Here is a 25,691-nt window from a genome sequence, read left to right as displayed (position 1 = left end):
CTTGCGGCTGGATTGAACTTGAGCACGCTGACAGTGTAGCATCTCAGGGTGATTTAGCCTGTAAACCTTGTGAATATAATGGCGCCTACAGGTGAGTAATGCAGGCGCTGTTTAATTTGGATCCCTGATTGTGAATGATATAAATAGTTGATGGTGATCAGTGGTGTTTGAATCAGCACCGTAGTCACCGGTGAAGAGGTCAGTGGAGCAGCCGGTGGAGCGCTATCTGTCACCTGCTACCGAGTTAGCCAGCTGCTAGTTAGCTTAGCAACAGAGCGCTACAATCCTGCTGGGGTTTCTGTGGAAAGGGTGACGGGGTTTTAGAGCCGCATTGTACACCGCCTCCATTTTAATTAAACTGCCAGTAGTTTGTGAAAATGTCTCGCTTTATAATCTGTAGCTTCAAGTCTGTTAATATGTTGGTATCCAGTAAACCCAGCTCAGAGCCGCGCATCGCTCTCACTGCTGCTGCTGCTGCTGGGGTTTTGTGAGCAGAGCAGAGCAGCCTGAGCTGGAGTTTGGAGCAGAGTGGGCTCTGCGCTCCAGCCTCTCACTCTACTGCAGGAATGGACATTAAACACCTTCAGTAGGAAAGTTATTTTAATTATTACCTTTTTTCTTTTTTTAGTAATAGAGCGGCGGCTACAATTATCGACACCTTAACGATCTTTTTGTCGTTGCAAAAGTAAAAAATACTTTCAGTACCTAAATTGTGCATGAAGAATTACTCAGACTTCCACTGGACAAAAAAAAAAAAAGAGTGGATTCCCAGTTACTTAGCGTATCAGATCACGTGACACCATTCCACAATTATCGACACCTTTGTCCACGGTTATCGACACCTTTGTCCATGGTTATTGAAACCATTCCACAATTATCGACACCTTTGTCCACGGTTATCGACACCTTTGTCCATGGTTATTGAAACCATTCCACAATTATCGACACCTTTGTCCACGGTTATCGACACCTTTGTCCATGGTTATTGAAACCATTCCACAATTATCGACACCTTTGTCCACGGTTATCGACACCTTTGTCCATGGTTATTGAAACCATTCCACAATTATCGACACCTTTGTCCACGGTTATCGACACCTTTGTCCATGGTTATTGAAACCATTCCACAATTATCAACACCTTTGTCCACGGTTATCGAAACCATTCCACAATTATCAACACCTTTGTCCACGGTTATCGACACTGTTCCCCGTTTATCGACACCTTTGTCCACGGTTATCGACACCTTTGTCCACGGTTATCGACACCTTTGTCCACGGTTATTGAAACCATTCCACAATTATCGGCACCTTTGTCCATGGTTATCGACACTGTTCCCCGTTTATCGACACCTTTGTCCACGGTTATCGACACCTTTGTCCACGGTTATTGAAACCATTCCACAATTATCGGCACCTTTGTCCACGGTTATCGGCACCTTTGTCCACGGTTATTGAAACCATTCCACAATTATCAGCACCTTTGTCCATGGTTATCGACACTGTTCCCCGTTTATCGACACCTTTGTCCACGGTTATCGACACCTTTGTCCACGGTTATCGACACCTTTGTCCACGGTTATTGAAACCATTCCACAATTATCGGCACCTTTGTCCATGGTTATCGACACTGTTCCCCGTTTATCGACACCTTTGTCCACGGTTATCGACACCTTTGTCCACGGTTATCGACACCTTTGTCCACGGTTATTGAAACCATTCCACAATTATCGGCACCTTTGTCCACGGTTATCGGCACCTTTGTCCACGGTTATTGAAACCATTCCACAATTATCGGCACCTTTGTCCACGGTTATCGAAACCATTCCACAGTTATCAACACCTTTGTCCACGTTTACTGACACCTTTGTCCACGTTTACTGACACCTTTGTCCACGGTTATCGAAACCATTCCACAATTATCGACACCTTTGTCCATGGTTATCGACACCTTTGTCCATGGTTATTGAAACCATTCCACAATTATCGACACCTTTGTCCACGGTTATCGACACCTTTGTCCACGGTTATTGAAACCATTCCACAATTATCGGCACCTTTGTCCACGGTTATCGGCACCTTTGTCCACAGTTATCGAAACCATTCCACAGTTATCGACACCTTTGTCCACGGTTATCGAAACCATTCCACAATTATCAACACCTTTGTCCACATTTACTGACACCTTTGTCCACGGTTATCGAAACCATTCCACAATTATCGGCACCTTTGTCCACGGTTATCGACACCTTTGTCCACGGTTATTGAAACCATTCCACAATTATCGACACCTTTGTCCACGGTTATCGAAACCATTCCACAATTATCAACACCTTTGTCCACGTTTACTGACACCTTTGTCCACGGTTATTGACACCTTTGTCCACGGTTATCGAAACCATTCCACAATTACCGGCACCTTTGTCCACGCTTATCGACACTGTTCCCCGTTTATCGACACTTTTGTCCACGGTTATCGACACCTTTGTCCACGGTTATTGAAACCATTCCACAATTATCGGCACCTTTGTCCACGGTTATTGAAACCATTCCACAATTATCGGCACCTTTGTCCACGGTTATCGAAACCATTCCACAATTATCAACACCTTTGTCCACGTTTACTGACACCTTTGTCCACGGTTATCGAAACCATTCCACAATTATCGACACCTTTGTCCATGGTTATCGACACCTTTGTCCATGGTTATCGACACCTTTGTCCATGATTATTGAAACCATTCCACAATTATCGACACCTTTGTCCATGGTTATCGACACCTTTGTCCATGATTATTGAAACCATTCCACAATTATCGACACCTTTGTCCACGGTTATCGACACCTTTGTCCACGGTTATTGAAACCATTCCACAATTATCAGCACCTTTGTCCACGGTTATCGAAACCATTCCACAATTATCGACACCTTTGTCCACGTTTACTGACACCTTTGTCCATGGTTATTGACACCTTTGTCCACGGTTATCGAAACCATTCCACAATTATCAACACCTTTGTCCACGGTTATCGACACTGTTCCCCGTTTATCGATATCTTTGTCCACGGTTATTGAAACCATTCCACAATTATTGGCACATTTGTCCACGGTTATCGAAACCATTCCACAATTATCGACACCTTTGTCCACGTTTACTGAAACCTTTGTTCGCGGTTATCGAAACCATTCCACAATTATTGACACCTTTGTCCACGGTTATCAAAACCATTCCACAATTATCAATACCTTTGTCCACGTTTACTGAAACCTTTGTCCACAGTTATTGAAACCATTCCACAATTATAGGCAACTTTGTCCACGGTTATCGACACCATTCCACAATTATTGACATCCAGATGATTATTTTAAAAAAAATCGGTGTGTGGTATTAAGTTAACAAAATATAGCTTTTATTTAAAATTTGTTTTACAGAGACTTTTATATTTAGTACAAAATATCTTTTATGTAAACATATTGATGTCGGTGTTTATATAAATGAAGTAATTCTAATGTTTGTAAACAAAAAATAATGTTTACATGATAAACATGATAATGTTTAACCTGTCAGAAAATCTTTTTGTTCCACTTTCTACCCACTTTCTAAGTATTTTCGTAGATCACATTTTGTTAATCATTCGTTGTTGTTTGTTATTTTCTAGTTTACCAGTAAATATCAACAGGAAATTGACATTGTAACCGCATGAAAATCCAGGTCAAAGGTCGCATATCATTCCTCGAACCAAAATATAAATGTCCACTGATATTAAAACTTTTTCTGAATGGAATAGAAAAATCTGAATATTTAAAGCATGTGGTTTTTTTATATGCTAGGCATTTAATTCTGGTCTAATTCTATTTATTGCAATTGGATTCCAAATCCTCTATAAACATTCTATTCTGTTATGAATCAGAAAAAACTATTCTAAATCACAGCACTTTTATTTTTTTAAAGTACTTCATCTACTTCAACAATGTTACACAAAGATGGATCCGTAACAGCTGTAAATGTCCCTTAATTCCACAGGGTGTCGATAATGGTGGACACCGGTGAAAGTGATCACTATTATCGACACCTGACGTGACTTCTCAAATGCGCGTTTAGATACAAAATGGCGGCTGTCGAATGAAAGAGTCAGAAACAAAGTAGGTTTCGACAAGGAGATCATGAAATATCAGTGAATTTGATCAGTAAAAACATGTCCTTGATCTTTCCACCACACTTACCTGCGATGATAACGTCCGGGTTTTCCGCAAATTGCTGATTGTGCTAAAAAAAAATTCCATCTCGGGTAACAAGGTGTGTCATCAGACAACAAGATCAAAGGGTGAGGCGGGTCTTCCTCATTAATTAATTAACCAATAATAACTGTTGTAACTGAAACTCACCTTTGTAAAATTGCTTTTTATTGGTAAATCTGAAAAGGTGTCGATAATTGTACAACCCCGATTCCAAAAAAGTTGGGACAAAGTACAAATTGTAAATAAAAACGGAATGCAATGATGTGGAAGTTTCAAAATTCCATATTTTATTCAGAATAGAGCATAGATAACATATCAAATGTTTAAACTGAGAAAATGTATCATTTAAAGAGAAAAATTAGGTGATTTTAAATTTCATGACAACAACACATCTCAAAAAAGTTGGGACAAGGCCATGTTTACCACTGTGAGACATCCCCTTTTCTCTTTACAACAGTCTGTAAACGTCTGAGGACTGAGGAGACAAGTTGCTCAAGTTTAGGGATAGGAATGTTAACCCATTCTTGTCTAATGTAGGATTCTAGTTGCTCAACTGTCTTAGGTCTTTTTTGTCGTATCTTCCGTTTCAATAAAGAACTTCACATTTTTGATTCGTCTGACCACAGAACAGTTTTCCACTTTGCCACAGTCCATTTTAAATGAGCCTTGGCCCAGAGAAGACGTCTGCGCTTCTGGATCATGTTTAGATGCGGCTTCTTCTTTGAACTATAGAGTTTTAGCTGGCAACGGCGGATGGCACGGTGAATTGTGTTCACAGATAATGTTCTCTGGAAATATTCCTGAGCCCATTTTGTGATTTCCAATACAGAAGCATGCCTGTATGTGATGCAGTGCCGTCTAAGGGCCCGAAGATCACGGGCACCCAGTATGGTTTTCCGGCCTTGACCCTTACGCACAGAGATTCTTCCAGATTCTCTGAATCTTTTGATGATATTATGCACTGTAGATGATGATATGTTCAAACTCTTTGCAATTTTACACTGTCGAACTCCTTTCTGATATTGCTCCACTATTTGTGGGCGCAGAATTAGGGGGATTGGTGATCCTCTTCCCATCTTTACTTCTGAGAGCCGCTGCCACTCCAAGATGCTCTTTTTATACCCAGTCATGTTAATGACCTATTGCCAATTGACCTAATGAGTTGCAGTTTGGTCCTCCAGCTGTTCCTTTTTTGTACCTTTAACTTTTCCAGCCTCTTATTGCCCCTGTCCCAACTTTTTTGAGATGTGTTGCTGTCATGAAATTTCAAATGAGCCAATATTTGGCATGAAATTTCAAAATGCCTCACTTTCGACATTTGATGTGTTGTCTATGTTCTATTGTGAATACAATATCAGTTTTTGAGATTTGTAAATTATTGCATTCTGTTTTTATTTACAATTTGTACTTTGTCCCAACTTTTTTGGAATCGGGGTTGTAACTGCTGCTCTAGTTATTAGCCATTTGAGTGAACCCAAAATCTCAAACAAGAGGGTTGATAAACCATGACATCATCAGATTAGGTAAGTGGGGAGATGGAAGAAAAAAAAAAAAAAAACTTCATGGCTCTGAGAACCAAAATATCACTTCATGTTGCACATCGAAATTACGAGCCTCATATTTGAATAGCTGGATTATATCAATTAAAAGTGTGTTGAATTAATTTTAAAAATAATTTTGAAACCTGTCCTGATGTTAGTGTTTTGATATTTTCAGACTGAATTCAGTTTGCTCTTCATATCTTTTAGCAATTGCTGGGTTTCACGTGACATCACATCCGCCTCATTAGTTATTCCAAACTTTAGCTGGTGGTCTACCAAAGCTCAGTTGACAAATCGTTTGTACGGAGAAGGTGCATCGCTCACTCACGTGAAAAATGCCTTACGCTTGCGTCGTTTTAGGTTGTTCGAATCGATCAAACCGTGAAACTGATAAAAGTTTCTTCAGGGTTTGCCGTGAACGAATAAAAAAGGGTGAATGAACACAGGATTTCACAAAAATACGTCGAGAAAGGTGGCTTTTGAACCTCTCACTGAAATCGAAGGGAGCCGAGTCGAAGCGTGCTCGAGTTTGCAGTGATCACTGGGTGAAAGGTCTTGCATATCCCTCTCAGCTCTGGCCTTAGTGTTTTCCAAGTACTTTTCTTGCTATGTGTCGTTATTTTACGGTACTTTTTTTAGTCACGAGCGCTAAAGTCCCCAGCTGTTTCTTTGTTTCCTCCTCACAAAGTCCATATGCATGAGGGTCACGACAAAATTCTTCCCCAGCTGTAGAGTTACAATGCGCCGTGATCACTTCTCCGTCTTGTTTAACTAAGATCCAGGTCCTTAAATGGGTTTCTGATGATCTTTGTGAATGATTTAGCCGAGAGATAAGAGCCAACGAATCAAGTGAACTGTTTTTTGTTTACTCTTTAACTTGCAGCTCTTCGCTCTGTGAGTAAACCGGATCCTCGCGTGCAAACACGGACAGAGGTGCAAAGAGCAAAAAAAAAAGCCATCTCCAATCGAAATGCTGCCCTAGCCTTAAAGTGCATATCCTGGACTAATTTTTTTTTTTTTTTATATGAAAGTATGTCCCTTTACACACACATCCAGAAGGGTAATTTTGCACAAGGCCATCTGTCTACAGCAGAAAAAAATAAAATAACAAAACGCGTCTGGAAAAATCCCAAGGGAGTCTGGAGCCAGATTCGTGACGTCACCTGCGGAAGCGCCAGCAGGCTGCGCGAGCTTTGCACGGTTTCAGTGCACAGCCTGTGTAGACCAAGCGCTCCCATTTCTCTCTCATTGTCCGGTCTTTTGGGAAACGATGAGTACTAATCCCATCAAGATTGGTGTTGCTACACCCTCCTACGATACATCTGTTAACCATTTTAATAATTACGCGATAACGTTGAAGAAATTTGCAGAAAACCACCAGGTCATTTTCTCAAACAAACCAGCGCTGACGCAGGATTCAGAGGGAGGCGTCCCACAGATGACGTCACGAAAATCAATGTTTGCCGGGAAATCCAAACGCCAAGTTTTTTCAGATGTCTACTTTTTAGAAATAAAAATGAACTTGTATGATTTCTGCACAAGAATGCAAATCTTAGACAATAAATGTGAAAATATCAAAAAAGGCCACACCCACAATGCATTCTGGGTATTAGTTAAAATGAATAATATAATAGATAATCTCTCAAAATGACAAATATTTGTTCTCGTGATCAAATCTAATAACTAATCAATATTCTGATGACAGATAAATGACTTTGTGAAATTGTTAATTTTTCTCATATGTTTCGCCTTTGTACCCCGGATCCTGCAACTGATCGAAACATATGTTGTTTACCAGCTGGGAGGTCCATATGGTGAAATACCGTGACCGAGGTGTTGAAAGTACTGAGCGAGGCCCTCTGGGCCGAGGTCACGGTATTTCACCATACGGACCGACCTTAAAGTGCCATTCCACCATTGGATGTATTCTTTGGCATAAAATACAATATATTTTATGACAACATGACTAGACAGAGAAATCTTTTAGCTTCAAAGTGATATATCAAACATCATTTTTTGACAACGACAAGTATATTAATTTTGCGACCAAAGTCATCTACCCTTTTAATTTCCGCGCGGTAGTGAAACGTGATGTCATCGGCAGGTTCCCCTTCTTGTGTACCACATGTCGGCCTATTTTTAGACCAGGAAACCCCCAAAGTGAGAGAGTCATTTCTCCTCGTATATGGGGGCCAAAAAAATTGCAAAAAATTTTGAGTTAATCTTTCAGTTAGCTAGGTTTATTGGTATTAGCTAGATTTATTGGTATTATTTTTATCGCGTTCTATCCGCCATTGCTGATAATCTGTGCCACGTCACACGTCACGTGGTACACAAGAAGGGGAACCTGCCGATGACATCACGCGCGGAAATTAAAAGGGTAGGTGACTTTGGTCGCAAAATTAATATACTTGTCGTTGTCAAAAAATTATGTTTGATATATCACTTTGAAGCTAAAAGATTTCTCTATCTAGTGATACCATTTATATATGTTGTCAAAATATATTGTATTTTATGCCAAAGAATACATCCAATGGTGGAATGGCACTTTAAGCTGGTACATAATATATATATTTTTTTCTTTACCAAATTCTAACAGAAAACGAGAGCGCCCGAAAGGGAAAACCGAGCCGAGCCGCCATTTTGAATCCTCATTCACGGCTGTAACACAAATGGCTTCCTCCTCGGTATACAAGTGCACTTCCATGGCAGGAAAAAAACTACATTTTGCCACCTATGTAGTCCCCTATTTATACAAAATTGAGTCATTCAGGATTCAGCCATGTTTTTGCTCGGCGTTAGCAAGTTAGAGGTTTTTAGCTTTCTCCTGAAATGTTTTCTTTTATTTCTTCTTCCTCAGGGGAGTAAAACTCGCTTTCGCTGTGAACACTGTCGTTATCGCTATTAATGCTGTAAAATTAATGCTATTCTCCTGAGAAATGCGAAAATAAATGTAGACAAAAATTGCTACCATGTTTGTTGTTGTGAACGAGCAAGTCGCCAGAGGTCCGTAACTGGGATCCGTATCGTAGGATACGGACCCGCTCGCCAGCCAATCAGAGCGCAGGATTTGATGGAAACCGGACCGCAAAAAAAAAAAATTGAAATATTTGCTATGCTTCTACCGGAGTGATGTCAGTGCTGTATTTGTGTTCCTCCATTGTTATTACAATGCCATTTAATTTAATGAAAAAAAAAAAAGGTCAGCGATCTCAAAGAAAAGGGCGAACGCTGAGGTTGCACTGTTAGCGCCTCAAAACAAAAGAACGCAAGCAGTCAATGCTGAAGCCGAGAATATTTGCCTGCATGATTCATTTTTGGATGAATTATCATTTTTTGTTCTGTTTACGGATTCATTTTTTTTTCTGAGAATGTCTTTTAATTAATGCTTTTTAGCTTCATACCGCTGTTTAAATTGAACTCAGAGAATGTTGTTGTTTAGGTCAAGTGGTGTTTGGTGACGGCGATCGAGTGTGTGCAGAAAACCGCCTGCGCTGGGATCTTAAACCAGATCAGATTCATCAGCTTACAGATGAGCTCATTGCAAAGACCAAGAAAGTGTACGACGCTGTCGGAGCTTTGGCCCTTGCAGATGTCAGTTATGAGAACACGCTGAAGGCCCTTGCTGATGTAGAAGTGGAGTACACAGGTATATCATTCTGGTTTTATTGCCTTTATTATCCTTGATGTCTGTAATGCCTCCGTCTGTTTGCTATTACACTCGCGCTGGCCAGCATTAAAGATTAAAAGACAATTGTGCAATGTGTTTTGAGACAGACTTACCATAACCAAAAGAGTTTATGACTCACTTCTTAAAGGAACAGTCTACTGTACTTCCATAATGAAATATGCTCTTATCTGAATTAGGGATGTTAACCGATGACCGTTTGACCGGTGGTTGACTGAATCAACGTCAACCGGTTAATTTTTTTTGGTTGTCGGTTAAAAAAAAAAATCAATCGTTTTGAAGCTGCCGATTTTGGAGCGGACAGCTGACAAACCATTCAGTCATGTCCCGCCCTAGTTAAAGACAGCTGACAAATCAGAAACACCCATTCAGTCATGTCCCGCCCAACTGCCACTCGGTGAAAGAAAAGTGTAGACACCGGCTTTTTAGCTTACAAATTACTATTGTTTTTTTTTTTAATTATTATTAGAAGGCACATGGAGTTTAGTCCTGCCTTGGCCAGTGCATTCTGAAAGTATGTTTTGGTCTGTAGCCAACAATGCATGTTATTGCAGATCATATCTCTCCACACAAACTAAAGGCGCAGATGCCGACTTCTTTTTTTTTAATCGCGCAGATCCGTTTGTTTTTTTTTTTGGGGGGGGGGGGGCCGTTGGAGTGTCTGATTGTAATTTCAAGGTGGATTCTGTATTAAAAGTACTAAATAGGCGGGTGCCATTGCAGTCCATGAGGCGTGGGGGGTGTGAAAGGAGGGCAGTGGATCGGGGGGCTGCACGCGTTTGCACGGAAGCTGCGCAATCAGTAGATCAGAATGCGCACATTAAATTTTGCGCGGCTTCAGCGCGGGCGCGGCTTTCTGATTTGCTGTTTTCTTCTCGTGCTTGTACTTCCTGTGTTTCGTGGACTGTGGCGGCATTTGCTTATATGCAGAATTTGCTTTGATGAAGTTGTGGTCGGACGCTCCAACGCCCCCCCTTGGGAAAGGAAGGTCGGATCTGCGCGATTCAGCCGTGGAGAGGGCGGCATCCGCCAAAAGGCGCGCCGTTTGCATCCCTGTAATAATTCCAATTCTAGAATTTTAAACTCATAGGTTAACCGGCTAATGAGGCTCGGTGGTCGGTCAAGATTTTTTTTGTAGTTTTCGCCATCCCTAATCTGAATTGAGACGAGCTGCTCCGTACCTCTCCGAGCTTTGCGCGACCTCCCAGTCAGTCAGACGCGCTGTCACTCCTGTTAGCAATGTAGCTAGGCTCAGCATGGCCAATGGTATTTTTTGGGGCTGTAGTTAGATGCGACCAAACTCTTCCACGTTTTTCCTGTTTACATAGGTTTATATGACCAGTGATATGAAACAAGTTCAGTTACACAAATTGAAACGTAGCGATTTTCTATGCTATGGAAAGTCCGCACTATAATGACAGGCGTACTAACACCTTCTGCGCGCTTCGGCAGCGCATTGATACGGAGCTCAGATATCAATGCGCTGCCGAAGCGCGCAGAAAGTGTTAGTACGCCTGTCATTATAGTGCGGACTTTCCATAGCATAGAAAATCGCTACGTTTCAATTTGTGTAACTGAACTTGTTTCATATCACTGGTCATATAAACCTATGTAAACAGGAAAAACGTGGAAGAGTTTGGTCGCATCTAACTACAGCCCCAAAAAATACCATTGGCCATACTGAGCCTAGCTACATTGCTAACAGGAGTGACAGCGCGTCTGACTGCGTCTGACTGACTGGGAGGTCGCGCAAAGCTCGGAGAGGTACGGAGCAGCTCGTCTCAATTCAGATAAGAGCATATTTCATTATGGCAGTACGGTGGACTGTTCCTTTAAGGTGAATGTGATGCCTCTAAACCTCACTTTTTTTTTTCCTTGTGCCAAGCAACAATCGTTTTATTGATTGACCATGTGTTGTCGAACCATAGCTGATCCAAAAGGCCATAAATTGATGGAAAATCAGTAAGCTCAGCCGATTTTCACAGAACCTGCCGAGCCTGAACCGGAAGATCCCAAAGGGGTGATGGTGATTGGGATTTTTATACAGTACAGTTGTGGTCAGAAGTTTACTGTAACAGTTCGCATGGGTGGAGCACAAAGACAGCAGGCCAGAATTAAGTTCCACAAACTCTTTATTTTTAGTCTTTTCAGACGTTCTTCTCTCTAGTCACGCGCGCGCGCACACACACCAGTCGTCTGGTTGGGGAGAGAGCTTCCTTCCTCTGCTCTCTCTCTCTTCATATAGGGCGCGGTCACTGGGGAAGACACACAAACACAGATTAACCAACATCAGGTGCAGTGATTCTGCCACTTACCTTCCCTGACTCCGCCCTCCGGTCACAGACCGACGCTTGACCACGTCCCCGCTGCCACATATACATACAGTGACATGAAATTCGTATTCAAGATGAATGTCATGGCAATATTTGGGCTTCCAGTAATTTCTTTGAACTGTTCTTTTTCTGTGGCAGAATGACTGTACAGCATACAGCTTTAATTAAAAAAATACTAGAATTTGGTGCACAAGTTTTGATTTTCTTTGGGTTTTCTGGAATCAACACAGGGTCAACTAGACAGAACTCGACGCCAACGGCGTCGATGGGGATGCCTCCGCCCGGTAGACTACACGCCTTATTAAGTTGTGATTTGGGGATGGACATTTGACCTCACAGTAATCTTGACCTGGTGAAATTACTTGCATGAGCCTTGGAGACATTGTGTTCACAAGGTTTTCGGACAGACATTTGACCTCACAGTGACCTTAACCTTAGACCATTTGATCTCAAAATCTAATCAGTTTATCTTTGTCCCCAAATGCACAAATGGTGAAAGTTTGGTGAAATTCCTTTGATTTGCCTTGGAGATATTGTGTTCACAAGGTACTCGAACAGACATTTTACCTCACAGTGACCTTGACCTTAGACCTTTTGATGTCAAAATCTAATCAGTTCATGTTTGTCCCAAAGTGCACAAATGGTGAAAGTTTGGTGAAATTCCTTTCATTATCCTTTGAGATATCGTGTTCATAAGGTTTCGGGACGGACGCACGCACGGACAGACGGACAACCCAAAAACATAATGCCTCCTGCACCTTACGGTGGCGGAGGCATAAAAATATACATCCAGCACACTGAATATTTGGGTAAAATGTCTCTTTGCAAGATTCACCTTGATCAAACATTTTTGTTTGTCATGAACAAGCTTCCGGCTGGTTGGATATTTCACGACACTTCATGGTAGAATTGGTAGCGTTCAGCTAAATTTGTTTTTTTTTTCTTGGCATGGACTCGACTTAGCACGGTCCATATATTTTCAATAGGGTTGAAGTCAGGGCTTGTTTTAAGCTTAATGTTAGCCTGCTTTATCCTCCACAACCAGCTCTGATGCGTGTTTGGGTTCATTGTCCTGTTGTAACTCCCAAGTCGTGTTCAAGTTTCTGATGGTTTATGCTGAAGAATTCTGAGGTCGTCCTCCTTCTTCATTATTCCATCCACTTTGTGCAATGAACCAGTTCCACTGGCAGTAAAACAGCCCCAGAGCATGATGATCCTACCACCACCACTAGCTGGTACAGTGTCTGTCTGTACATGGTGGTCATTGTGGCCAAGCAACTCAATCTTTGTCTCATCTGACCATACAGCTTTCCTCCAGAAGGCTTTTTCTTTGTCCGTGTGGTCAGCTTCAAACTTTAGTTAAGCTTGAAGGTGTCAATTTTGGAGCAGGGACTTATTTCTTGGATAGCAGCCTCTTAGTCCATGGTGATCTGAACTGTAGACAGTGATCCATCAGCTTCCAGTTCATGGCAGGGCTGTGCCATGGTGGTTCCCAGGTTGTTCCTGACCATCCAAACCAATTTCCTTTCAGCTGAGGGTGACAGTTTGGGTTTTCTTGAAGCAAAGTGGCTTGGCAAAGTGACTACACCTCACAATAACTTGCATACAATTGTTTGAACTGATCTTGGAATTCGCAGTTGTTTAGAAATGGCTCCAAGAGACATTCCGGAGTTGTGTATATCTGCGATCCTCTTTCTCAGATCTGCACTGAGCTCCTTGGACTTTCCCATTTTACTGTGTGTTGGTCAATCCAATGAGTGCTGTAAACAAACCCTTTTTATGAAGGCACAGAGAAGCTACCAGCTGTAGTCAATCATGATCACTAACAGGAAGTTAAGAGACCTCGGCCTTGGCAAGATAAGAAACATTTTGGAAGTTTCAGCACCTCTGAATTAATAATCTAAGTGAGCGTATGTATAATTTTGACCCTGTGTTGATTTCAGAAAACCCAAAGAAAATTAAAACTTGTGCACCAAATTCTAGTGTTTTTTTTTTAATTAAAGCTGTATGCTGTACAATCATTCTGCCACAGAAAAAAGAACAGTTCAAAGAAATGTCTGAAAGCCCAAATATTCCCATGACATTCATATCCAAGGTGACATTCATGTCACTGTATGTAAACTTCTGACCACAACTGTATGTCGGATGAAGGGGCAGATGATTATCAAGGATATTCCAGAGTAAATGGTGATCTTTTCGAGCCCCCAAGACGAGAAACTGACAGTTCACTCAGTTCACGACAGTCTTCCTCTGTAGAGTGCGCGAGATGGAGAGATAGAAAGAGATGTGTAGAACACAGTGGTTACCTTTCGTCATGTTTTCCTGAACAAAACTAAAAACAAATCAAGTCTTGTAATATTGCAATCTGAGAGCATTTAGCACGTTTCGGTTAATAATTAATGATGATGATTGCACGCATGCATTTTTCTTTCTGTTAAAGTGCATCAGATATGATAAGATCGGATGTCGCGAGGGTGTAAATGTTGCTCATAATCCTGCGTCTGGTGCAGTGTGTGTGTGTGTGTGTGTGTGTGTAAGAGAGATAATGGGGGATCGACAAACTGTCCGAATGTCAGATCAAATGTCATTTATCAAATAAATGGGTTTCTTTTTTGCTCCAGTAATTCCCATGTGGTCATTCTGGTGGTGGTGAACACTTGATGAATCAGATATATATGTTATTTAGCAGCTGGGAGGTCCGTATGGTGAAATACCGTGACCGAGGTCTTGAAAGTACTGAGCGAGGCCCTCTGGGCCGAGGTCAGTATTCAAGGCCGAGGTCACGGTATTTCACCATACGGACCGACCTTAAGCTGGTAAATAATATATTTATTTTTTTCTTTACCAAATTCTAACAGAAAACGAGAGCGCCCGAAAGGGAAAACCGAGCCGAGCCGCCATTTTGAATCCTCATTCACGGCTGTAATGCAAATGGCTTCCTCCTCGGTATACAAGTGCACTTCCATGGCAGGAAAAAAACTACATTTTGCCACCTATGTAGTCCCCTATTTATACAAAGAGGAATCATTCAGGATTCAGCCATGTTTTTGCTCGGCGTTAGCAAGTTACAGGTTTTTAGCTTTCTCCTGAAATGTTTTCTTTTACTTATTTCTTCTTCCTCAGGGTAGTAAAACTCGCTTTCGCTGTGAACACTGTCGTTATCGCTATCCATGCTGTAAAATTAATGCTATTCTCCTGAGAAATGCTGGCAAAAATTTATAAGATTTTTGATAATCTTATAAATAAATCTCATTAAAAAAAAGATAAATGTTGACAAAAAATGCTACTATGTTTGTTCTTGTGAACGAGCGAGTCGCCAGAGGTCCGTAACTGGGGTCCTTACCGTAGGATACGGACCCGCTCGCTAGCCAATCAGAGCGCAGGATTTGATGAAAACCGCACCGCGGAAAAAATTAGTAGTAGTAGTAGGCGACACGAAATCTGCCCGCTTCGGTTGCACAAACCTCACCCACTATCGCTTTAGCTTAGTGTCATTTCTCGGAAATTCGTGAACTGAATGTCCTGTTGTATACGGATTTGAACATCCAAACACAACGCAGCGCTTTCACATCATTATTTTTGTAAGGTTCCAACAACAATATCCCGAATTCAGCGAGTAAACAAGCACAGAGTCAGATGAACCAAAATGACCCGGATACCCAGGGTTCCACACGTGACATCATGCGAGATGAGCCCTGAGACAAGGCTGCCTTTTTCCAGGATCCGGAAGCAGTGATTTATCGACAGTTTTCTGCTTGATGATAAAATAATTTATATTGTTTTCCCCCCCTGCTTTCTTAATTCATTTTGGTTGTTACTAATGATGTATTATTCATTTGAAGGCATTACATACACTTTAATGAAGCTTTCAACATTCTATGAACATGAACGACATTCAAGATGTAAACTCTGGTTTTAAAGGACCCATGGCATGGTGGTTTGTTGATGCTTTAAACGGGCTCGTGGAGGTTTCCGGATGTTATATCCGCAGCCTTTCTCGAAATGAACCCTCGGCACGTAGATATAGCCTCCTGGGAGAAAGCCCCATTTCAGCGCTTTTCCCAGTGCGTCGTTTTGCTAATGAGAAGCAGGAGGCGGGGAAGGGTAGAGGGTGGGGGCGGTTCTTACCATTAATATTCATGACATGTAAACGTGTTACCTCTGATTGGCTAACAGCACTGTGACGCTACCTCCAGTGGGTCAGAACAAGCGGATGTGGGTGTCTTACTATGGCGAGAGAGAAGGAACAAACCGCGAAGGGAAAAATACAGCGCGCTGACGTCATTAAGGTGCGACGCGAGGAAATAAAATAAATTCAACAAATGTTTGGGTTTTTACTGAACAAACAAACAAATAAAATGAACGAGTGACTTAAAAAAAAGAATGTGGGTGTCTTTGTAAAAACTGTTTTGATTGGCTATTATAACAGAGCATGCTGCATGCTTTTTGGTTTTGTAGTGCAGATTACCTGGCTAACTGCAGGAAGCGGTTAGCTGCACAGCTAATGTAGCCATTGCAAGGCTAACGTGGCACCGATTTTAAAACACGGCAAAACGACTTAACAGTTATACACTTACTTGTTCGGTGTTTGTGGCTGATGCGGCAGGGATGCTTGGTACGGACCCAGGCTTCAGTGACAGTTGATGTGCAAAACCTGCCCTGTACTGTCCCAAGTTGTGGAAACATTCCTCAGGAAAATGCTTCCGACAAACATACACCGTCTTAGGTAGACTCGACGGCGTATTATTGGAGTAAATAAAATTAAGCCACTGCGTCTTCAGGGGCTCTCCCGTCGGCAGTAAAAACAGACTCTTTTCTGTGTTGTCACATCCATGTACAGCGCAACTTCCATGTTTCGCTCGCTTAGGCGATGCCATGTTGTTGTGTCCTCCCTCTATGGTCTCCTCACTACAGCTGGGCGGGCAATCCATACAGTGGGTGGGAATCCAGAGGGGGGGCGTGGGGATCATCTCCCTTGCTGACGTAGTAAAGGGAAGAGCTTATCAACGCGCCGTTTTGACGCGCCATTCTCAAATGTTGGGCATAGTTTGGTTTACACATTATGAAATTTCTAGCCACTGGGGTGACTTAAGAAGGTCAGAGGAACTCATTTTAACGTTAAACCTCAGAAAGTGAAAATTTCATGCCATGGGACCTTTAAAGGAAGTCATTTTACACAACGAGTTTGGTTTAAAGCAAAGTTGCATCTCAGGTTTCTCAGTCAACATTGTAAACAGTGGAGGGGGCGAAACGAGCTGATTTGGCAGGAGAGTTGTATGCAGCGGGATACACCAATCAGCACTTTTCCATAAAGACGAGCTAACCGGCCCCCACACAGCAATGCTTTCTGGAACTGCTTATTGGAAAAGCAGAGGCCCTGCAAGGTCGAAACCATTGGAATTCATCCTAAAGCTTTTGTCACAGTTTGCAGTAAACTACAGTGTTTGCGTCTAATTACTTGTAAGCACTGTAGCAGTATACACTCACCGGCCACTTTATTCGGAACACCCACCTGCTGTTTGATGCAGTTCTCGAATCAGCCGATCCCTTGACAGCAGCACAATGCGTCAAATCATGCAGATACAAATCAAGAGCTTCAGTTAATGTTCACAATGTTCAAACATCAGAACGGGAAAAATTGTGATCTCAAAGTGTGACTTTTTCACTGTGGCATGGGTGTTGGATTGAGCCAGATGGACTGGTTTGAGTATTTCCGAAACTGCTGATCTCCTGGGGGTTTCACACACAGCAGTCTCTAGAGTTTGCACCACGGGCGATTGCTCTAAGACAACGAGGGAGGCTCAGCCTCCTCTAAAAATTCTGGATCTGAAATAGCAACGTTATAAGTTATAACATTGCTATTTCAGATCCAGAATCATAGAAATATATGTGCTCAACCCAACTACAGTGCAAAATCATTCCGTTATAACTTTCCCCAGTTCGCCTAATGTGTGCGTGAGTTTTTCCCCCTCGTGACAGCGCGATGCAGCCCAGCCTCAGTGGACTTCAATGGCATTTGGGAGCTCTGCGCTTTTCAATCTCAAAATGCAAGACGATTATTGGACAAATACTGCGAAAACGCCCACCCACGGAGTCCCAGCCTCACAGTGGGAGGGACATGGCAAAGCTTTCCGCAAGGAGACTGGTGATTGGTGAAAGCAGCCGGATATTTTCTTTGATTGACAGCTCGTTTCAACTATAGACAGGCAGCGGTGAATTTCAGTTCAGTCCCATGCGGATTCGCAAGTGCTGTGGTGTATTGTAAGAGTTCAGCTTACATTTCGATTTCATTCATTACATACGGTTTCTACCAGCTTTTTTAGTTTGTATATATTTTCATTGTAAATAAAGTGTAAATATAGTGTTGTCAAGTTTGCTATCTTAGTTCCAGAAATGTCGTTTATTTGAGTGACTGAACTTGAACTTGAGGGGGCTAGTCAGCTAGCAAGAAAGCTGCACACGGAGGCCGAGCATTGCTGATTTAATTTTGGCGAAGCCATTTGCCAGTCTTCCTTTCGAGGAAAAAATTAAAATTAAAGAGCAGGGTAGACCAACGCCTCAAATTGACTTGGTGAAAAAGGTAGGGAATAATACTCGTTCCTTTCAGCTCTGCTGGTACGAGAAAGTGAATTGGCTAACAGCAAGTGACCCACATCAACAACAGTAAATAGGCTACTTTAGTAATATGTCATGGATGGACCAAAAATATAGAATCTATTTAAAATGTTTATGCTGAGTATATTATATTGGAATATATATTTCTCTGGATATGAATTAAACAGGGGCGGCACGGTGGTGTAGTGGTTAGCGCTGTCGCCTCACAGCAAGAAGGTCTGGGTTCGAGCCCCGGGGCCGGCGAGGGCCTTTCTGTGCGGAGTTTGCATGTTCTCCCCGTGTCCGCGTGGGTTTCCTCCGGGTGCTCCGGTTTCCCCCACAGTCCAAAGACATGCAGGTTAGGTTAACTGGTGACTCTAAATTGACCGTAGGTGTGAATGTGAGTGTGAATGGTTGTCTGTGTCAGCCCTGTGATGACCTGGTGACTTGTCCAGGGTGTACCCCGCCTTTCGCCCGTAGTCAGCTGGGATAGGCTCCAGCTTGCCTGCGACCCTGTAGAAGGATAAAGCGGCTAGAGATAATGAGATGAGATTAGATGAATTAAACACAGCTACAATTTGGAAAACATTTTTAAACAAAAACACAGCCGAGAACATTTCACACTACAGACCTGGATTAAAAATGAAGGGTTATCAAAATTGTCAATAAAACATTTCTCAGTCAAAATAAGTAAAATATAGGGAAAGTGTCATTGAATGAAATGTGTGGCACCCAGCTCTATGTTTGGCTCCCCAAGGTCAGTGCTTGTGCCTATTCCAGAACACTCTGCTGTTACTGCTGAGGTTCCTGACAAAGAGCTGCTTTCAATAATGATCAATTTTTAAACAACATGCCACAATTTTAAAATATAAAATGTTAAAATATACCCCCCCCCAACACCACCACCATGTATATTGGACAGTAGGCTAATGGGCCAAAAGAACCTGTTATTTCACAGTTTGTGACCCTGCCAACAATCAGCCAGATCAGAGGCAAGAGTATGGGCAAAATTGATGTGTTTTTTCTTTTTTCTTTTAAAATCTGGAAATATCGTAACCGACCAGCCTCCCCTGTTTGAAAGACTACCAGCCGCCACTGGTTTGCACAGACAGAATGGTGCGAAAAAAAAAAACATTGAGTGAGTGAGCGACAGTTCTGTGGGTGGAAACAAACGCCTTGTCGATAAGAGAGGGTCAGAGGGAAAACGGCCAGATTGGTTTGAGCTGCAGCCAGGAAGGATATAGTGACGCGTATAATCTGTGGGTGGTAAAAGAGAGCAACTGGACTTGCTTGGAGATTCTTGAAGACGTTTCACCTCTCATCCGAAAGGCTTCTTCAGTTCTGTCTGACTAATAGGGAGTATCAGGTATTTATCCTCTCATGGATGAAAAGCTCATCTGTCCTCCATGAGAGGATAAATACCTGCTCCCTACCAGTCAGACAGAACTGAAGAAGCCTTTCGGATGAGAGGTGAAACGTCTTCAGGAATCTTCAAGCAAGTCCAGTTGCTCTCTTTTACCACCCACAGTTACTATGACCTGGATGACTGAGAATCTTCAGACATGACGCGTATAATCACTCTTTACAACTGTGGTGAGCAGAAAAGCAGCTCAGTCAAGTCAAGTTTATTTGTATAGCGCTTTTAACAGTAAGCATTGTCACAAAGCAGCTTTACAGAATTTGAACGACTTAAAACACGAGCTAATTTTATCCCTAATCTATCCCCAATGAACAAGCCTGTGGCGAGGGAAAACTCCCTCGGACGACATGAGGAAGAAACCTCGAGAGGAACCAGACTCAAAAGGGAACCCATCCTCATTTGGGCAACAACAGACAACATGGCTATAACGTTAAGTTTTAACATGAAGTCAGTTTCGTTGATGTTATAAACTCTTCATTGATGGAAACTTGAGTGCAAAACTGTTCATGACAACTGCAGTCCTAAAGTTAGCAAGTCAACTGTAGTCCTCAGACATAAAAGCAGTACTGTAAGAGTCCAGAGCGTCTTCCAGGTGTGACTTTCAACTGTCCGTATGGGCCGTCCTCTACAGGAGCGATGCGATGAGACTCCAACCAGACACAGGGCACCAGGATAGATCAGGCAGGTCCGAGGAGCAGAAGAGGTCAGCATCTCGATCCCAGGACCGACATGTAACTCAGAGGGATGGATTTGGGAGGGGGGGAGAAAACACAGGTTGTTGGGTATGCCCAATGTCACCTCAGTAAGTAGGAAGAGTATACATATTGCACTGAATACAAGCAGGGACTCCGGCAACGAACTATGACACTCAGTATGCGATAGCAGAACACCACATTGGGTTCCAGTCCTGCAGGAATAGGAATCAGAGAATCAAGAATAAATTCCCATTAAAGTGGCCAGTGTGTGTGAACATAGAGAAATTATAACTGCGGAAAAGCGTTGTTATAAATAAACTTGCCAGAAAGCTTCAACTGTAGCTTTCAGTTGGAACCAACTGCCAGAGGACATTAAAAATGCTCCTGCTGTTGGCAGTTTCAAATCTAGGTTAAAGACCAAGCTGTTTTCAGATGCTTTCTGTTAAATAATTAATATTGTCGTCTTTACATTTTTTATAATCTTTACTTTCTCTGCATGTTTTAAATTTACTTTAATTTTAACTTTATTCTATTTTATTCTTTATTCTATTCTGCTGGTTTCTTTTTTTTTTCTCCTCCTATTTGAACTTCTACTTCATTTTATTATTTTATTTCTACTATTGTTTAATTCTTATTTTCTTTTAATTCTTTTAATTAATTGTTTTAGAATAAAAATAAAATTATTTTATGTAATTTTATTTCTCTATTGTTTACTGTTTTTGTTTTTACTTCTGTAAAGCACATTGAACTGCCATTGTGTATGAAATGTGCTATATAAATAAACTTGCCTTGCCTTCAGTATAGAAATGCAGTCTTACCTCATTTTTTTTTTTTTTTTTTTGGACTATCATCTGTACCAGTAAATTATAACATCCATGATATAAAAGCTTCAGATTTCCATTTTTTTCCATTTCAAGAGGCAATGTTTGGTCCTTTGATGAATAATTAAACATCTCAGCATCTAAAACACTCTGAATGACCCCCACATTTCTGGGTGTTTTTTTTTTTTTCAGTCCAGAGGAACATGTTGGATTTCCCTCAGCACGTGTTCCCCTGTAAGGACGTGCGCGCAGCCAGCACCGAGTCCGACAAGAAGCTCTCCGAGTTCGATGTAGAGATGAGCATGAGGGAAGACGTGTACCAGAGGATTGTCGCTCTTCAGGTTGGTTCTCTGACTCTCTGGTGCTGTAGTCCATGGATTTGGTTAATTGAGTTCAGAAATGAGTTCCTTGAACACATAGACGCTCAGTCGAGTTTGCAACTCGAGCCCAAGTCACACAAAAATGGACTTCAGGCTTGCGACGCTTCCTTTATGACTCCTGAGTGACTTGGTCTCGTCATTCATGTGTGTGAAAGTTACAGGTTAAAAAAATATTTGCGCTTGTCTAGTTTCTTTATTTTGTTTGTTTATTTTGGGCTACGCTCCCCTCCCCCCATTTATAGATGAAAGTCTTCCAGATTGGGCGGCACGGTGGTGTAGTGGTTAGCGCTGTCGCCTCACAGCAAGAAGGTCCGGGTTCGAGCCCCGTGGCCGGCGAGGGCCTTTCTGTGTGGAGTTTGCATGTTCTCCCCGTGTCCGTGTGGGTTTCCTCCGGGTGCTCCGGTTTCCCCCACAGTCCAAAGACATGCAGGTTAGGTTAACTGGTGACTCTAAATTGACCGTAGGTGTGAATGTGAGTGTGAATGGTTGTCTGTGTCTATGTGTCAGCCCTGTGATGACCTGGCGACTTGTCCAGGGTGTACCCCGCCTTTCGCCCGTAGTCAGCTGGGATAGGCTCCAGCTTGCCTGCGACGCTGTAGAACAGGATAAAGCGGCTACAGATAATGAGAGGAGTCTTCCGGATTTACCCGGAAATCCGGATATTTGACAAAACTCTTGAAAATCTCCGGTTTTCTGAATGGAGAAATGTATTTTTCAGATTTTTCGCATTCCTAGACGCGGCGTAATACTTCGTATCGTCCTTGCATGGGTCCTTAAATAGCCCAAACGTAGTTCATTGATTAAAGACAGGTGTTCTTTGTTAACGGTGCGCGTGCCGGAGCTCATTAGGCGTGCGCACCCAAGGCGCGCCTTCAGGTGCACGTGATAAGGCGCGCAGGACTGACACCGTTCTGCGCAAGCGCAACACGATCACACTAGAAAGCATGTTCAAGCTGCCAGTGTAGCTGCGGTCTTTTTAGTTGCGAATTATGAGTATTTCCTCGTGTTAATAATTCTCCATGTCAAAACAAGCAAAACTTTCCTCCTTCTTTCGACGTGAAGAGAGAGACGCAATTTATTATATATTTTTTCCATCAAAGTTGCATTTTGTGGCTTCGAAGCTAAGTTTTAGTGCCGTTTCTAGAACACAACATCGACTACATCGAACTTCATAGGTTCGTTTAGTTTACATTAACGTCAGAGCGATGTTACGGTTCTTAATGAGACATTAGCAAATGTTAATAATTACCATGGCAGATTCATGATCCGAGGCAGTTGACCCGATTGCTACTTGTAGTAAACTAGAACTAAACCTCTACATCTGTCGTTCATTTTACTAAGGCTAACAGTTGAGCACAGACCGTTACTATGGACCATATCATTAACAGGAGCAGTAAAATAAAGTTTAAGTCAATATTTTGTCAAACTATTAATTTAGTAAGTAGCCATGTAATAAGCAGGATAACGTACAGCAAGATGGTCACTATTCCAAAATAAACCCCTTCAGAGTGATTCAAAATTCACCCCGACACAGCTGTGGGAAAATTAAGAGACCGCCTTTAATGGTAACCAGGAAAATAATTAGAACGATACGGAGGTACTATTAAAGCTCATAGGCAACGGTTTTAATTTTATGCACATTTGAAACTTTATATGTTAAAAAACCCTCTGTAATTTTCTTCTGGTCCCAAGAAGTATTGTTAATAAGTAATAATTAAAATAAGTTAGCGCGGGTCACGGAGAATTTCTGTTCGGCTACTTTTGTGACCACTCGGCACGTGACATCATTTAAGCCAAACAAACCGCTTGAGTTGAGTCCACTTCCGTTTACTTACATTGCCGTTCGGCTTGAGTTCAGACGTGCGTTCAGGAATTTCCAAAGAAAACCCCATGCCTTATTGTTGTGCAGTGAACTGTAACAATGGGACCGTTTCAGGAAGAAGTTTTTACCTTTTTCCGAGAGAGGAGAAGAGGCAGAGAGAATGGGTTGGCTTTTTCCGAAAGAGGAGAAGAGGCGGAGCGAGAGGGTTGGCTTTTTCCGAAAGAGGAGAAGAGGCGGAGCGAGAGGGTTGGCTTTTTCCGAAAGAGGAGAAGAGGCGGAGCGAGAGGGTTGGCTTTTTCCGAAAGAGGAGAAGAGGCGGAGCGAGAGGGTTGGCTTTTTCCGAAAGAGGAGAAGAGGCGGAGCGAGAGGGTTGGCTTTTTCCGAAAGAGGAGAAGAGGCGGAGCGAGTGGGTTGGCTTTTTCCGAAAGAGGAGAAGAGGCGGAGCGAGAGGGTTGGCTTTTTCCGAAAGAGGAGAAGAGGCAGAGTGAGAGGGTTGGCTTTTTCCGAAAAAGGAGAAGAGGCGGAGCGAGAGGGTTGGCTTTTTCCGAAAAAGGAGAAGAGCCGGAGCGAGTGGGTTGGCTTTTTCCAAAAGAGGAGACGAGGCAGCAAGAGTGAATTGTGCACGTGAAGCCAGAGTGTTGTTTTTTTCCGGAAGAGGAGACGAGGCGGAGAGAGTGGATTGTGCGCGTGACAAACAAAATCAAGCAAAGAAGAAATGGAGCAGCAACGCTCAAGCAAAAAGGAGAAGATTGGAGGGAAACATTTTTACTTGTGCTTGCAATTGACAAGTCAAGAATCCTGAGGGATCCTGTACAATCATTGTGGAAATGAAACAAAGGGATATTTCCTCGCTTAGAGCAGCGCTCGAAACTAACGGTGTCCCGACGTCCCGGGGACCATAAAAAATGTCATCGGGACACAAAATTATCATATCTGGGACAATCCCGGGACAATGGAAAAAAAATAGATCTAGAGACGACAATTCCCCCGGGGGAAATCGTGAGAGTGATGCAGTGCGCGTAGCAGTCACAGTTGCCGGAGCTGAGCTGGACTGTATTTTTGTCTCTCTCTGCTCAGCGCGCGGGTGGGGGAGGGGCACACAAAAAGGGCAGCTTTCCGTCAGAGCGCTCCCTCCAAACAACGGGGGTTTACACGAAAACGGAAGGAGATATTCACAAAATTATTTCACATTGAGTGCCACAAGGGTCTCCTGAACACACTGATGTACTTTTGTTGTCTGTAGTGTTAAAATTGAGGACACTAGAGCGAGTTAAAAACGAGTGACTTTTCTGATTTAACAATCAAAGCGCAGCCACGTTTATAATGTGAGTCTATGGGGCTGCGCGCCTGTCCTCTCCTCACTTTCAGGCTTCTCGTTCAAAAACTGCAAGTCCTATCGTGTAGGTAGACACATTGTGTGAATCAAGACAAGTGTGGCTACTACTTTTGAGAAAATTATGTGTGTAGACTGAAAATTGGGGCTGAAAGCACAGTTTAAATGAGAAAGTTTGAGCTATTTTTCCAAGCTCTCTACACTCTAAGGCCGAATCCCATTTCACCCCTTGGACCTACCCCTTGGCCCTTCCCCTCCATTTTGCGCGTTCACGTGAAGGGGTAGGGGTATCCCAATCCCAGTTAACGCGGAGGGGTAGGGGAAGGGGTAGGGCTTCTGTACCCCTCCAAACGGAGATTTTCCTGGAGCTGACTCCGAACGAAGGGGTTTGAGTGATTTCCCACAATGCCATGCGGATTTCAGCGAGATTTCATGCGGATTTCAGAAAGATGGCGGTTCCCGCAGCGAAAGATTGTCATAAATGTATTTTCTCCATTATTTACGTGTTTTAAGTTGTTATCCAGAGGAAACACGCCGCTTGATTCGCTTTCGAGCTGAGAATGAGCAGCGATTTCTGAAATCCAAGCTGCTGCTAAAAAGCTTTGGGAGTGAGTATTGTTTTCGGTTGCTTGACTGCGTACGTTTTGTTCTGTTATTCTCGCTTTTATTGTTTACATGAGTGTTCTGACACCTCATTCTGTCGGATGTGGTGCACGAAGCGCCAAAGATATCCCATTCAGTGGTGTTAGTTAACAAATCACACCCTGCCAGCAGAGATTTCTGGTTCTGACTGTAGCGGCTGGTCGCAGCCAATGACGCATTTGG

The 25,691-nt window shown here is 42.6% G+C and overlaps 1 protein-coding gene across 1 annotated transcript in view; it reads left to right on the top strand.

Moving 5' to 3' along the window:
• Nucleotides 1-25,691, top strand: part of thop1 (thimet oligopeptidase 1) — a 66,690-nt gene continuing 40,999 nt past the window's right edge. The window contains exons 1-3 of the mRNA XM_060941654.1: nt 1-91; nt 9,223-9,429; nt 21,524-21,672. Of these exons, the coding sequence (XP_060797637.1) occupies nt 79-91; nt 9,223-9,429; nt 21,524-21,672 (369 nt within the window). The 5' untranslated portion in view covers nt 1-78. The remainder of the gene's footprint in view (nt 92-9,222; nt 9,430-21,523; nt 21,673-25,691) is intronic.

The sequence above is a fragment of the Neoarius graeffei genome, chromosome 15 (genome assembly GCF_027579695.1).
Source record: "Neoarius graeffei isolate fNeoGra1 chromosome 15, fNeoGra1.pri, whole genome shotgun sequence".
Classification (NCBI taxonomy): Eukaryota; Metazoa; Chordata; class Actinopteri; order Siluriformes; family Ariidae; genus Neoarius; species Neoarius graeffei.
Note: the sequence above shows the minus strand (reverse complement) of the source record. Positions and strands in the feature narration are given on the sequence as shown.